The sequence below is a fragment of the Gavia stellata genome, chromosome 12 (genome assembly GCF_030936135.1).
Source record: "Gavia stellata isolate bGavSte3 chromosome 12, bGavSte3.hap2, whole genome shotgun sequence".
Taxonomy (NCBI): Eukaryota; Metazoa; Chordata; class Aves; order Gaviiformes; family Gaviidae; genus Gavia; species Gavia stellata.
This window is the reverse complement of record NC_082605.1, coordinates 23,622,045-23,637,360: the sequence shown is the minus strand read 5'-3', so window position 1 is coordinate 23,637,360 and position 15,316 is coordinate 23,622,045. Positions and strand designations below refer to the sequence as shown.

Below are 15,316 nucleotides of genomic sequence, written 5' to 3'. Positions count from 1 at the left end.
TTGACAAAACGTACTTGACATTATGACTTTTTTAGCTGTGGTCTCAAATTAAATAAACTGTACTTTATAACTGACTTGAAACCAAATTTTTGCTCATCCTACCCGGCAATCTCCCCATAATACATGAGGAAAAGGCAGCTGACACGATTAGAGACAGAAGAGCGATGCTCTGCTCAACCTAAAGTGGAATCCCTCAAGGAGTGTTAAAACACGCTGGAGTTTCCAAAACAAGCAGCGACATGCAAGCAGGACTTCCTCCCCATCCATGTGGATAGTTGTTTCTTTTTTTGAGATTTCACAGAACAGAATGGTAGGGGAAAATTCCAAAAGGGGGGAAAAAAACCCTATTTCACCTGATTTGTCAAGCAGACACAGACACACAGCATCTGGCAGGACAGATCACCCAAACCACGGATGAGCAGGAGTACGTCCTACCTCCTGCCCCGGCTTTGCTGGCGCCTCCGGCGGACAAGGGGCCATTGCCGAAGGTGGTGAGGCTCTCACGCCGTCCCGCCGGTCTCACATTGCCATAGTAACGGTTGACCAAAACTTGCCTGAGTGCCTCACCCTTGAGTCAAAGAGGATAATGAAATCATGATGTGAGCTTAATGAATGAATAAACAAACTACTAATATTCAGTAGCAAGGGGACTGCTGTTATCATTAGCCTACTTGTAGTGAGGGAGGGGGAACCAAAACCCTGGAGATTTGGAAAAATCCACTGAGCATCTCCCAATTTGCTCGGGCAGGCTGGGACACCGCGGGGGTCCCATGGGGCTCAAATAAAATTACGAGTTCCCAGCAGCAGAAACAGCTACAGTTCAGTTTTTGTGTAAAGCTTTCTAGACAGATTTTATTCTCAAAGAGGTTTTTTTTTTTTTAATTAAGATCTATTGTCTGAGTCTTAAATGTAAAAGAGATGGCATCTGTACAGCACCAACAGAAAATGAAGAGGAGGATTAGAAAAAGAGTAATGTTCAAAATGGTTTTGTGAGCGAGCAATCCCATCTTCTCACACCTATCCTGTTTTGCCATTTCACCAATGTTACAGGGACACACTCTCTTCTCCCCCCCATCAGCAACTGATGCGATCTAACGCTGTCAGCTGCCGAGCGGAAACCCGAGCGATCCCCGCCGCATCCCAGCTCTTTGTTCCCCGTGTCCCGGCTGGCAGCTGCCTCAGCCGCCCGGTCACGCCGGCAGTCAGCATCCGAGCACATGAGCCCACGGACACTGTGGGCCATGGGTCCTCAGATAACCCCGACATCCCGGCCCCGTGAGCAGCCGGCACGGCTGCGCGGAGCACGTGCCGCTGCCATCAGCGGAGGCCAGAGGAGACCAAAACACCTCCCAGGTTGAATGTTAACCTGTAGACCCTGCACCGCTCTCGCTTAAGTCTTTACAGGAATTCCCAGTAATTCAGTGAGCCGTACAAAAGCTGGCGGTACTGCCAGCAACGGGCAGACACACCAACACCGCAGCTGGATTAACAGATTTTTACAAGGTCTTTGTGCAAGAAAGGAAAACTGGTGATTATTTTAACTGGGAGCTACTGCTCTGCTAATGGCAGTGTGCTGCGGTTACAGCAGTACCGCCTTGAGAGGGGAGGAGGGAGATTTAAAAAATAATAAAAAACCGAATCTAGCCAAGAAGGGTTTCATATTAAAAATCTGCTGGGATGAACTAAAGTATCTTGCCCTCCCTTCACAAAACAAGTGTTTGACACTGATTTTCAGTTGTAGTCAGACAACTGATTTCATTTGAAATAGATTCAAAATATCATTAACTACGAGGTTTAATATTAGCTGTCATGCAAGTGAAGCCTTACTTTTTAAACTTTCACAAGAGGCCTTTAAAACACAGATAAGTAAATGGGACATAAATGTGCATTAATTGGCTCATACAATTGGCAGCACTGCCGCAGCCACGCTGCTTTTGATACAAAGCTGCACCCACAAAAGGTAGCTTAGAGAAATCCTTATGCCCCAACGCACTGGAAACACAAAAACCAGCCTGGAAATTAACAGTCCTTTACCAAATTTCAGACATCTCTTCCAAACGGAGCAGCTCAACACCTGCCTGCAGCTGGTCCGGGACCACTGCCCTCCCCGCAAGGCCGGTGCTTACGTCAGGGCTCCCGCCGTCTGCCTCTGTCACTACAGTTCAGCAGATAAAAAATTGTTCCTATAGATTATTAGTGTGAAAGCAGCAGCACAGGAGCTGCATTTTATGGATTCAGATGGGGATGGGGGAAGCAGCAGGGAGACAAGATGTAAAATAAACATGAAGAGAGCTTTCCAACCAGCTGCTTCCAAAAGTCCCCAAAAAAAAGAAAAAAAGGCAAGTTACTTGGGAAGCAACAGTAGAAGAAGATGAGCACTTTTCCAAGGGGCATACGCTTCCTATCACCAGTGGGGCCAAATAGTGAACATGTATGAGAGGTAAGAGACTCAATTCAAAAGCTCAAGCAAATGCTTATCCCAGAGGAGCTACTCTGACTGACGGTGACATGAGAGTGTTTAGCAGATGATGTAGTGCGTTAACCATCTCTCTGCTCTCAGTCTGGCAGGTAAGGAAGGCTACATGACAGAACAAGGCCAAGGCAGACAAAAAACCCCCTTAACTACATCTGCCTTCTACGTGCGTACTGATTAGAAAGGCAACTTGATACCCATATAAGCCCTATGCCAAAAATAAGTTACAACGGTGTTCACGCATGACCTTTTTGCCTCTTCTGTTAAACTAACTGGCTGTCATCATATCAACTGGCATTTAAACCCAGTAATTTTTACTACTTACTACAAAGATAACAACACACATCCAACCACAAGAACTGCTGTTCAGTAAACTCCACCTCCTCCTGAATTCAGAAGGGTAACTAAAGCTCCTGGGGATGTCTCTAGACTTTCCTTCTGGTCCACTGCGGAGCAGAAGGCAACTTCTATTCCACGGTCAAACTAGTTGGGGTGAGTGGAGAAACTTCACCGGGGGCTCCGGCTCCGAGGGCAGACCTGCAGCACCTCCGCTGTCTATCCAAAGGAGTAGTGTATCCAAAACAGGACAAGCAACCAGAAAATACAAGTGGGAACACGTATCGAGCATTTGTTGTTTCTAGTCCGAAAGCGTGCTGATCCACGGTTTTGGAGGCCTGGCAATCCACATTTACTAGCATTTCGAATTCTAACTGGGAAGAAAAGCTTTGTTTCCTACAAAATTATTCAAACCCACTGTGTTAGCTAACAAGTATATGAGTATGTCATCAAAGTAGAGGGGAGAAAAAATAAGTGGTATTTAAGAAATGTTATAATTAATTCAGCTGCAATGCTTGGCTCCAGAACAGTTCTTTAACCATCATGTTACTGTTGTACACCACTTTGATGCGTACAGTATGCAAACAAATATCAGATGTTTGGCAGCAGTAAGAAAAATCAAATATGCTACCTAGAATAAAGACCCAACAGCATTCAGTTTCATCTGCATTCACCAGCAAGGTAAACTAACAGTAAGTCATATACAAACATTGTACACGTATCAGTAAAGCTGATGCAATGCACAACTCAGTTTAAGTGATACCAAAAACCTGTTATAATCTTTAAAATAGAGAGTCTTTAATAATATTTAAGAGTGAAGCAGTTATAAGTTGCTGCTATTCTGTTCCCTGCTACAAGAGCAGAAGAAATCGAGAAATGTATTGCGGACATTGAATTTGCAGCTTGGCTGTTTACGAAGGGGGAGGTGTGGCCAAAGCAGGTAAACTCCACAAGTGCTGATTAATCTCACTTCATAATTGTGCGATCATCACCAAAGGGGAGTGCTTTGGAAGTGTCAACAGACTAGACCAGGATCTGAGGTTTAATCCAGAGCAGCCAAGCACTTGCTCCTTCCATTTAATACAAGAGAAGGGGCTCCAGCCGCCCGTTTTGTAAGCGTAGCTGATCGTTTCAGATTTTCCAAGAGACCGACAGCAAGCAGTTAACCACAGAAGTTTCTTACATGACTTACGCTTCACTGTTTGAAAGGAAAAGGTAGAGGATTAGTTCTGAACGTGCTTGACTGCTGTACGTACCCTTCTATGATCCTCCAGTTGCCTCTGTGGTAGACTTTGATCAAGCTCCTGCTGTGCATGCAGAAATTTCATTTTAAAGCAGAACAACACTAAAGAGACACTAACATCTTTGCACTTATGGAAATATTAAGGGAAGTGATAGCTGAAAGCAAGGGGGGAGATAAGGAAGACTGATTGACAAACTATCTAAACAGAACATCTGCCCTCAATTAGCTCTGGCAGTACTTAACCAGTCTGCTCTGCCACCCACCAGCAGACCACCATGGCATGCACGTATGCCAACACATTCCCATGGATTTAAAGAAAACACAAGGTCTGTCTAATTTTACAGTTACCGGTAACACACAGAAGTTGAAGAACTCAAACCGTGCATGCCCATGCATACATATACACAGACACACACACACACAAACACTCCGTCCCACTATACGCACACTTCTGGAGGAAGTGTAGGTACTTCCACAGATCTGACCGTGGTCAATGAAGCTCTTTTGAGACGGCGGAGGGCCTCTGACAAAACCTGTGGGATTTCCGTTCCAACACCATGGACTTCAGCGAGGCTTCACTGAACAAAGTCCCTTGGCATGTGCACGTTTCCAAATCAAATCTCTCTTATTTCAGATACTGATTTTCAGGAATGGAATTTCCACCTTGTAAACCTGAAGTACGTTGAGTTTTTGCTGCTTTAAAGCATTCTGAAAATGTGTAGGAACAACCGCTCTATACAGGGACCCATCTTAAACCAGGAGCCATCTCCCAAACATCTCAAAGTCATTCTATGACCACTCAGAGTTTCGGTTTACATTTAAACACTATTCCACAAAATTACAAATACAAAGGTCTAAACCACCACAAACTACATTTTTTTTCTTCATGATTTCAAAGCACATTTATAATCTTCATATTTATATGGCTCAGAGAATTGACACTGTCCTAGATTTAGACCTCCAGGTTGTTTCACTTAGATTTGCACTGATAGAGCACCCAGTTGTACAATCTACCAACGCCATCTCTGGATGTCCCATTAATTCCAAAAGAATTTGAGATTTCATAAATTCTTATGTCTTCATTTTGGCAAATAATCTGTCTTACGCGAACTGACGCTGGGGTATCTCATAAAGGAAAGGTGCCTACGTACCCAATTCACTACAGAGCCGGTAACCTTGAAGGTGTGAAGTGACCATTAGGTGTTTCACTGTGGCACTTTCAATGGGACACCCAGCTACCCTGGCATTACGCACCTTCCGCTAACTACTTCTGACACCTCCATTTCCTTATCAAAGTTTTTAAATATGTGAGACAAAGGGAAAACCAAATTCTGTATCAGGAGCCAGAGAAACTGAGTCCATTTTGCTGATGCAGGGGGATTTGAGAGGAGACTTTTCACAGTGCTCCCCTGAAAAGCGTAAGGGAAATGGCTGAAAGGAACAAAGATTTGGGACTGGTTTACATTGTTTTTTTATATTTTCAGACTATCATGCTGACGCTGTATTGGATTAAACCACTTCAACAGATCTACTTATTTTTCACTGTCTAACACCACGCAGGAACACACATTTCACAGGTTTTTTTACCAACAAGACACTCCACCAGGACTACTTCAAAACACCAATATTTGCCTGTTGTACAAATATAGGTGGGTGACACACCTCTACAGAGCTTTCCGTTTCTGGAGGTTGCGGCAGCTAGTTGAAAGTAAAATGCAGAAAAATTAGTCATTCTTCAAGAATCTTTCATGCCAACAGAAATCTAGTGGTCAATAGTTAGGGGAAGGGAGCTAGCAAAGCACTCGACTTAGCTGAATCATCACAAATGAGTTATAGCCATAATTACTGTTTACGCCCTCCCACCCACCCCGCTCCTGAAAGGGCTACATTTTGAAAATTTAGCAGGTATCCTTTGAACATCCCAAGCTATTTTGCATGAACACAGAGGCACAAGCAAAAAGCTTTAGTTGCAGGTGCACACAGGCCTGCCACGCAGAGATGCACTTTTGGGCAGCCCGCTCGGACCGCACAGCCGGGATCTGCGACTCGCAGAGGGGGAAGGCAGCACACCCAGCCCCGGCAGGGAGGAGGAGGAGGAGGAGGAGGAAGCCAGGGCTGCATGCCACAGAAAGGCAGCTGCCTTACAATGTCAGTTTAAAAAAATGCTTTCAGTGGATTCTCATCTATAAACATACTCTTCCTGAGATAAAGGATACGTGATACAGCACTGAACACGAGCAATGAAATAAGAGGCTTAACGGTGACAGCTTTTCAAATTTAAAATGCCGATCATCACATTGAAACATGAAGACGAGCAACTTTTATCTAGTAGAGCTTAGACATACAACAGACCCCTAAACACTCAAGTGAAACTGCCTACTTCATCGTGGGTAAATTGATTTAACTTCTCAGGAACAGACACTAAGAAATAAGACAAGGACGACACAGTAATACCAAATTAAGTCAGCCACTCATTGTCCGTGTCTGCCTAAAGGGCACACGAACTAGACAGACAAATCAAGCACAGGCTGGGAGAGCGACCGTGGTATTTTAACCCAATATCCGCTGCAGCCTAGGAAATGCACAGCAAAGGGAGAGGAAGGCCACGGGATCCAGAAGTCTAAATATGGGGAGACCCCGCTTCCCAGGAAGGAGCCAGAGGAGCGAGCGCTTCCCCTGCGGTGCTCTGTGGGCAGGGGCTCCTTGGCCAGGAAGAACCTTTCTCCGTTCTCCTAATGGACTTTCCTCCTGGCTAATTCACACGGCCTTTGGTACACCGTTTCCTTGCATTGTCACCACTCTTGGAAACTTCACAAGCATGCAAACCATTTCTCTCTTGGTCAAATTGAAGCAGAGAGTATTTAAGCCAGAGGACCAAAAGTTAACAGGAAGAACGCGGGGGAACATGCAGTTCCTGCATAGCCCGCTTCGTACACCCGTGCTGCTCGTGGGCTGGACACTGCAGACGCCGTATCAAGGCGTTAGGGAGTCTGGGCACATTGTTCTGATTGCAGACACTGTCTGCACAACTCGCTTCAGAGCAAAGCAAAAAATTCCTCCTTTCTTTAGTCATCAACAGCAGCAAGGAAATTGTGCATATTCCCGTGTAAGGGGAATTAGGTACCTTCCATCCAGGAAGGGGAGACTGGAGCTGGCAGGTCAACTGGACACGACTGCCACCAGATAATGTACTGGACTTTGGATTCTTAATGAAAGCTTCCTTATTCCTGGGCTTACACCACGACCCCATTTAATCAAACATACGTGTACATTTTGGGGTTGAAAACCAGCACAGATGAAGAATCAGCATGAAATTAGTTTGATCTTTCCAACTTAACTGGAGAAGGAAAACGTACATATTCTAGCTAGCAAATTCCTGTGCCTTCCCACTGTAGCGCAGACAGCATGTATAAATAGATCAGCATGTTAGAACCAGCCCCACAAACTCATCTGCAAGCAAAAACTACTGCCCTTGGCTATGCTCGGATGGATCATTCCAAATAAGCACGGCCTTCAGCAATCTTTCAGGAAGCATATGAACTCCAGATACTGAAATTGTTATTCTTTGAGTCAAAATGGGTTAAAATAGCAAAGAATTATTGAGCTGTAGTTACTGTGCTACACTTTGCACTATCCTGTGTGCTGCAACAGCAAAGTATCAGCTTATGCTTTACAAGAAGGATTGAATAGGGTGGGAGCGTAGACTGAAGCAGGTTTTTTACTAGATTTCTTGTGTCTCCATATACCTCAGCTCTCCACCTAGAATAAAGCGATGGCTTGGGGGGCAGGGGCAAGTTTGTGGAATACCGAGACACCTCCCTAACAGCGGCCAGGTGAGAGCCACGGACACAGTGGCCAGCTTTTAAACTGGAACATAGTGGGTGTCAGGGTCAGAGAAGAGTACAACATCTTTACTTTCTGCTAGCAGTAGCACAAGTTCCTTTCAACTTGCTGTGCAAAAACCCCTCTTCCTTTGAAGTTTCCATTCCCGCAAGGCTGGCAAATAAACCACTCATCATTAGCCGTAAGAGGAGAATTACAATTTCTTTGACCTGTTGGTGACCGTAATGCTTCTAGCATCCATTTCCCCAACACAGACTACGTGCGTTTCCCAGAATGGTCTTTATCTGACTCAACAGTGGATGCAGCCACCTCAAAAGACACCAAAGCAAGTGACAGCTCAAGTGCGAACTTATTATTTCTAACTTACGAGATCTGGAAGAGGTTTAAGTCCTTTTCCTTTATGGTTTGGAGGAAGATATGAAAGTTTTATTTTCATTTGCTTTCAAAATAACTATCAAGATGAAAGTTGTCTAATCCTGTCTTTCACAGAAAATTCAAACAACTATCACTACGGATAAAAAAGTGGAAATGGTTTGAGGAAATCCAGAAAGATTTTCATTGAGGTTTAAAGCCTCAGGATCGCTTTTCTCTCTTTTTGTGTTTTTTTTTTTTTTTTTTTTTAAACTCAACTATGTAGTAAACATCCAGAACACCGAGCGCTGAAAAGGCCTGAAATGCATTTAAAAGGCAGGTGGAGATGCCAGTTCACATAGACTGGGTCTCCTCCGGAGACTGGCTTCAACAAAACAGGATGGAAAACATCCCATATTGTAATGGTAAAAATGGGTGGGAAGTAACCTTATCAGGAAAACCTGCACGTTTGTGTGAGCACACGCACATGAACACTTTCAAAAACCTGATCCTTTTTCTTCAGCCTCACCAAACTTTGGAATTTTACAAAATAACGGACAAACCAGCGCATGTACAAGCACAAACCTCCTCCACTTCAGGCCATCTCCAAGTCCAAAGTATTGAGAGGTGACAAGCCTCAGGCTGCTTAACTTGCACAGGCTGATGCCATTTTCCAAACTAGGTTTTTTTCCAAGCATCCCTCTAAGTCAGATAGGAAGGTGACTAGCTGGCGCAAGGCAACGGTAAACTGACACCTATCCTGGGAGGTCTTCAAGATCAACACTGAGCATTTTGAAGAAGCTTCGTCAAACTAAATTGATTTGGCTCAGTAGAGAAGCAATGGCAAGAAACGAGATGCCCTGCGCAGGAAGTCGGGTTAAATTACCGAGCGGTCCCTTCTGGTCCAGAAATCTGTGAATTCAGGAACCAACCCAACTCCGTGCATATGGCATCTAATTATTGGGGTGGTGGAGAGAGTGATTTGGCATAGCAGAGGAAATAAAAAGGGGAAAAAACAGAACTACAGAGTCAGTCAGCCAAAGATCTCATGAAGCTTTTGATAGCTAGGTTGTATACCCAGATGCAAAGGACTACACTGAAGATTGCAGATACACGTTATTCTGAATCCGCTGCCCTCTGCCTCGGCTCCTGCATTACCATCTCCCGTCTCAGCTGGAGTCCCAGTGGGACTGGATGTATGGATACAGTCCTGGAAGTCCCTTTCCACTTTTTCCTCCCTTCTCCGAATTTCTCCTCTTTTCTCCGTGAAATACATTCCGTATAGCTCTTACTTGAAAGACACATAGCAAAAGCACCAGCTAGTCCGATTTATGACAACAGATGAGAGCACAAATTACATTGCTGTCCTCCGAAACTCTTCAGTAATACCAGAAAACTCCACGTATGTTACCTGCTTGCCAAGTCTCCTTTGTAAGGCCAATACTGTCACCTTGCAGAACCAAGAAAAAATGTGGATAGGAAATTTCTAGCCTCTGCAGATGATATGTAGGTGTTTGTCAAAAACGCATTTGACTTGCTATGGATAAGTTTCAGGGCAGAGGGGAATAACTGGGAACGAAGAGCTCTGAACTGCTTTGACAAACTTCCCACGTGACAGTTTACCATTGTAACAGACGTGCAGCGAAGTTGCCAAGCAGTGTGTTTTTAGTGACGGAGGATCTCCCACCTCCATAAATTAAGAGGTAGCGCGAGATGGGAGGCAGCACCTTGTCCTGGCACGGGTGCCTCAGAGCCATGCAGCTCTCCCAGCCCTCACAGAAGACACACAGTATTTACGGGGGGCAGAGGCACCCCCCCGGCTCCTGCCGGCATGCGTCGGAGCAGCAGCCACACGCTTACACCCCCTCGCCTTGCCGCTGCGGCGCACACCCAGATCGGGGACCTGGCTAAACTTTTTGCCCCTGCCTTATCTCAATGAATTTGCAGAGCCTTTGTGCGCTGCCAGACGCCGAGGTGGGAAATTTGGCATAAGGGCTCTCAGTGCCTGCACTGAACAGTCACCGAGATCAGCCTACAGGAATGCCTTCTCTCATTTTCCAGAGTTTTCAGCTGAGAAAGCATGTTTTACTTGGGCTGGGGCTTTCCTGCAGTTAGAGACCTCAGTCTCTGATACGCCACTGACCTTCAGTGGGAGTGCAGTCACTTGCTCCTCTTGAAATCCTCAACCTTGCAGGTGATTTAAAACAACTGCATAGAGTAAGAACTATCTTCACTACATATTTTACATTAGCAGTTTTAATTATCTAGTAAGATGGTGTAAATATTTTTTTAATTTTTTTTTTTTTTTTTTTGCTACAAATAACTATAAGAAATATTTCAGTCTCCTTTTCCAGAGAGCTCACCAAGTCCAGCTCATGCAATAAAAACAGTCCAAAGATTGCAGGATTTCTGAAGGAAAAAAAAATATAAGGCAGCCCACAAAAATTTATGAGAGCCTGCATTTCCTCTGCTTGAGACATAACAAGTGAAGCACTGTCTAAGTGCAAAATACACAAGAGAAATGACTGTGGAATAAGCTCTCTCTACAAGGAAAATAATTTCTAAGTGCCTCTCTCCAGCACTGAAGAGGTTAATAAATTTTCCAATTCCAATCAGAAGATACGTAAAATAGCATATATTTTGCACCTTACTCAGCCTCTGTAGTTTTAGTTTATCATTGATAAAGAGCACCGAGAAGGTTACTTCAGTCAGCCCCTTTGAACCGGGATTTTCAGTTCCCTTTTCAACTACTTGAAACCTCAAGACCAAAGTCAAGAGGTGAAAAAAACCCCCAAAAACTATATTGATTGGGTCTGTAGGTGTATTTTGCTGGATGTCGTTTTATCAGCTGCATAAAGAAATGTCATTACTGAATAAAAATAGAAAAACCCCAACAACAACAAAAAAAACACCCAGGGGTTTTACTTGATTCAGTTTTTTGATTTCAAATCCTAAAACGGACTAAACAATTACGTGGGAAACTCTGGGTGCTTATAGAGTTTTGCTGGATTTGGTCCTTTTGGTGTTTGCTGGCCCCTGCCCAGGGCCCCGCCAGCCCCGCGGAGCCGGGGGGGAGCAGCAGAGCACCCCCTCGTCACCCCAAAAGATAAACCCCAGATCCAACGGGATGGAACGGGTGGGCACGGGAAGCGTCGGCAGCCCCACAGGCACGGCAGCTACCGGCGTAGGCTCGGGGGCCGGCAGCCCCGGCGCGGCCCGCGGTGACTGTAAACATCTCCACCGTGTTTATTGGCAATTACCGCTGAAGGTCACACATCAGCGGCGGGCCTAAATTCCAGGAAAAAAAGCTGTTCTTATGTAACTGCTGCCTGAATGTTGGCAGGTGCCCAGCGGAGCCGCTCACGGCAGCGTGGCTGGGAGGGGGGAAAGGGAAAAAAAGAAGTAGGCCATCTCCCAGCCGCGTTCCGCATCCTGCGCTTGCCACCTGCAGGTCAGCACTAACACGTCTCTCCTTTTTAGTCCAGAAAATATTAACGTGTTTCTCTAGGACGTAGGCGTTCTCGTGGCCGGGCCTCGCGCTGCAGGGGAGAGCGGGCCGTGCTGTCCCCAAAGGCCCGGGAGGGCGGAGGGGAACCGAAACGCCTCCCGGACCACAGGGAGCCCACGGTGGAGCTTCACCACCTCAACTTCAGCCGTGAAACACCGCACAACCTGCATCTGCATCACGCCTGGCCTTCTCAGTGGGGCGGGGATCAAATTAAAAGTAAATTAAGCTGTTGTGTCTAATTACAACTGGGGTTTAGCTATCGCTGTTGGCAAAGGTGCAGGCTCGATGGCACTCGAGGCAAATTTAGCTTGGTCCTGAGAGACCGACATCGTCAACAGCTCCACCAAGAAGAGGATTACAGCAGCTCCAGACTCAGCCCAAGGGCTTTCAGAGACAACGCGCCCGCACCCCACCTTGGGGCTTTCTTCTTTATCACTTGAGAAACCTGCGCAGAGCCAATGCTAAGACCACCCTATTTAGCTCTTCAGCTCGGGTCAGACCCCTTCAGCTCCTGACGCCCGCCCGACGCTCCGGGAGAGCCCGCGGAGCCAGAGACCCAGGAGTCCTGCCGCAAACCGTAAGACAAGCTCTGAGCACACGGCTGCCCAAGATCAGGACAAAACCCAACACAACCACGCTGCAAGGTGCAAATAAGGTGCAAGATGGTTTACAGTTTCCCATGGTTTTGGTTTTCTAGCAAACCAAATTGTGCGTTTCATCGATCTTTCAAGATACCTCTTCTGCTCTTTATTTTAATACCGGTCTTACGCGGCCCCTACCCCAAAGGTCTGTGCACTTTTACAAGTTCATAGGGACCTGAGTGCTTTGGAAATGCTGCAAGATGACTCTCATTCTTGGAGTATCCTCATTTCTGTCCCCAGAAGAAAAACGTTTTACACAAATCCTGCCACAACAGGGGATGCTGTAGAGTTCAATAAAACTTCTACAAGAGCTTAAAGATGCTATCGCCGTATTTCAGCCAGGCCAGATCATGGTCCTCAGACTATAGTAATAGATGTTGAAAACAAACACCACACTACACCGCTTCTCCTTGGAAAACTACAGTTCCTTCCTGTCCCTCATTTCCAGCAAAAAGGGACTTCCAGACAAACCCCTCAAGAGAAAGGACGCGAACTAGGCCAACAGCATTAAACCCTTCATTGCCACGACACTTCTGCAGCACTGCAGACGCTCCAGCAACCCCAACGGCTCAGCCAGGCATTTGCAGGGGAGCTGCCGACCCTGCGCTCGGGTCGCGGCGTTCACCATCCTTCCTGTTCTGCGGGGGATTTCCTACCATCAAGGTGAATTCCAGCATTATTCACCCAGTTAAAAGGGCACTCACTCCCTTTCTGCACTCGCAAAAACGTTAAGGGGGGCTGGAACGCCGATTCTCTACCACGACTTTCAGTAACAAGTGCATGGACCTCCTGGCATTTTAATATTTGGATTTTTATTTTTATCATTTGGACCCACCGCTTACTGAAATTACCTTGCAGTAAGCAACTAAGATATATAAATCTATCTAGGTATACAGTCACATAACTACTATGAAATCATGCCATAGGATGGTTACTTCAATAGAGTTTTACCCCAAGGGAATAAAAAGCATTTCAGCTGATCAGAAAATTTGTGCAGAACTCAACAGAAAGGGAAGTTAATAATTTCACTAATAATGGATATTTCTGTATTCTTTGCCCTAAATGTTTACAGTTTCCAGGATTGACGGGGAAAAAAAAAAAGGGAACACCAGGATTTCCTTTGCGAGTTGTCAGCGGTTCCAGCCCCATCCGAATCCCGTTTGGTGAGCAGCCAGCGCCTCTTTCCCATGGTTAGAAACACACCTGCTCCCTCCACAAGCAGTGAAGTTCCTCCTCTGCAGCCTCCAGACCGACTCCTAAATTGCTCCGCACGCTCTGGCTGATTTATTGCAGGCAAAGACAGCACATAACAGCCAGAAACCAAAGGGGAAAGAGTTTCGTCTTATGACTTAATTTGCAATTAAACAATTCAAGTTTGTCTGAAGCTTCTCCAAGATAAAATTATATATATATATACATATGCTATTCTAAGGGGTCTAGCGCCTGACGGAAACATTCATATGATACAGATTAACTTTTCAAAACCAGAGCGCACTGCTGGTGCATACTCCCCAGGTAAGAGGGGAAAAAACGTTGGCTAATAAAAAAAAAGAGAAAATGAAAATAATTACACCAGAGGTTAGACACTGCAGCACCTCTGTAACTATACAATACCAAAAGTTTAGTGTGAAGCTTGGAGACCCACCTGAGACTGCTCATACTAGCACAGTGCAGTAAACGCGCTCGTGCCACACCAACGGCTGTCCTTCAGAGCAAATTCAGACTTTCTCTCTCTGCGAACATCCTGCCCATCAGCTATCTTCTACACATGCTAACGGGAAGGGCACGCTAAGAGCAGAAAGTTTCCACCGACAAAGAGAAGGGTAAATACTCGAGCAGCTCTAGTTGAGGATTTTCTGATAAAAAGCTTCTTGTTGACACCGAAACTGTTGGTGGGAATGGTATCTCAGACCCTGGCTGGACCTTCTGCTCCAGCCTGGAGCGGGGACCCCAGCGCACGCCGGGATGACGGTGACGGCACTGACTGGCGGCACAGCAGGAGCCTGAGCATCCCAAGCAGAGGCTAGATTAAAAACAAACCAAAAAAGCCACAACTCTGGTTTGTTCTCACGAGGAATTCTGCTCCTTCCCTCCCCTAAAAGCCCTGCTGAACAGAAAAGACCCTCCAACCCAACCCTGGGCGATGTGTGCACTTTTGGGTCTACTTTTCTGACAAATAGTTCGGATTTCAAATCCATTTCCACAGGCAAGGTCCCCAAATAGTATTTGGTGTGCAGAATGAGGCAATTCTGCTGATCAACATCAAAATTAACAAGTTCTACAGAAAGCAATTTATGGTGTATTTCATTATCTACTCAATCAAATAAAGAGCAGTAACGTTTTAAGTGTTTTAAATGTTGTATTTTGTCCCAAATAAAAGGTTGGTTTGGGGGAGAACACAGGAAACAAAGCACAGAGAGGAAAAAACTTCTTTTTTTTTCCTGGTATTTCAGTAAAATAAGGTGCCAGTCAACCACTTTCTCAGTATTATACATTTATGCAAAAAGAATCTCAAATTTAGCACCCACACGTGGGTTTTTTTGAGCTGGATGAGGAAGTTGCAGCAGCAGAGATGGCTCAGCTCCCTCCCTCCACCCCGTGCGCCAGTGCCCGAACCAGACACACCGCTTTTAAAAGTCCTTAGAAAGCTTAATTTCAGTTAAACTGAAAGTTCTCACTCAAATACGGCTTTTCCGCCCGTAAAATGGCTACATACAGCATAAACACAACCCGGGCTGTTGCACTGCCAACTGAAGGCACGTTTTCAATGGTAGGAAGCTTTTCACACAGAAACGGCTTCAGAAGTCAGTCATTTTCATAGGGTTACACCACATCGCTTTCACAACACATCCGAACGTTTTACGTGGCTTTATACACCAAACCCTGACTAAGAAGCAAGAGGAAGGACGGTGAGATGCTTT

At 45.6% G+C, this 15,316-nt stretch overlaps 1 protein-coding gene across 2 annotated transcripts in view; it reads right to left on the bottom strand.

The window, feature by feature from the left end:
- The window catches only part of ITPR1 (inositol 1,4,5-trisphosphate receptor type 1), a 167,338-nt gene that overhangs the window by 65,392 nt on the left and 86,630 nt on the right, over positions 1-15,316 (bottom strand). For both annotated transcript variants that reach the window (XM_059823204.1, XM_059823205.1), the window contains one exon: positions 436-568. In XM_059823204.1, coding sequence (XP_059679187.1) covers positions 436-568 — 133 coding nt within the window. The remainder of the gene's footprint in view (positions 1-435; positions 569-15,316) is intronic.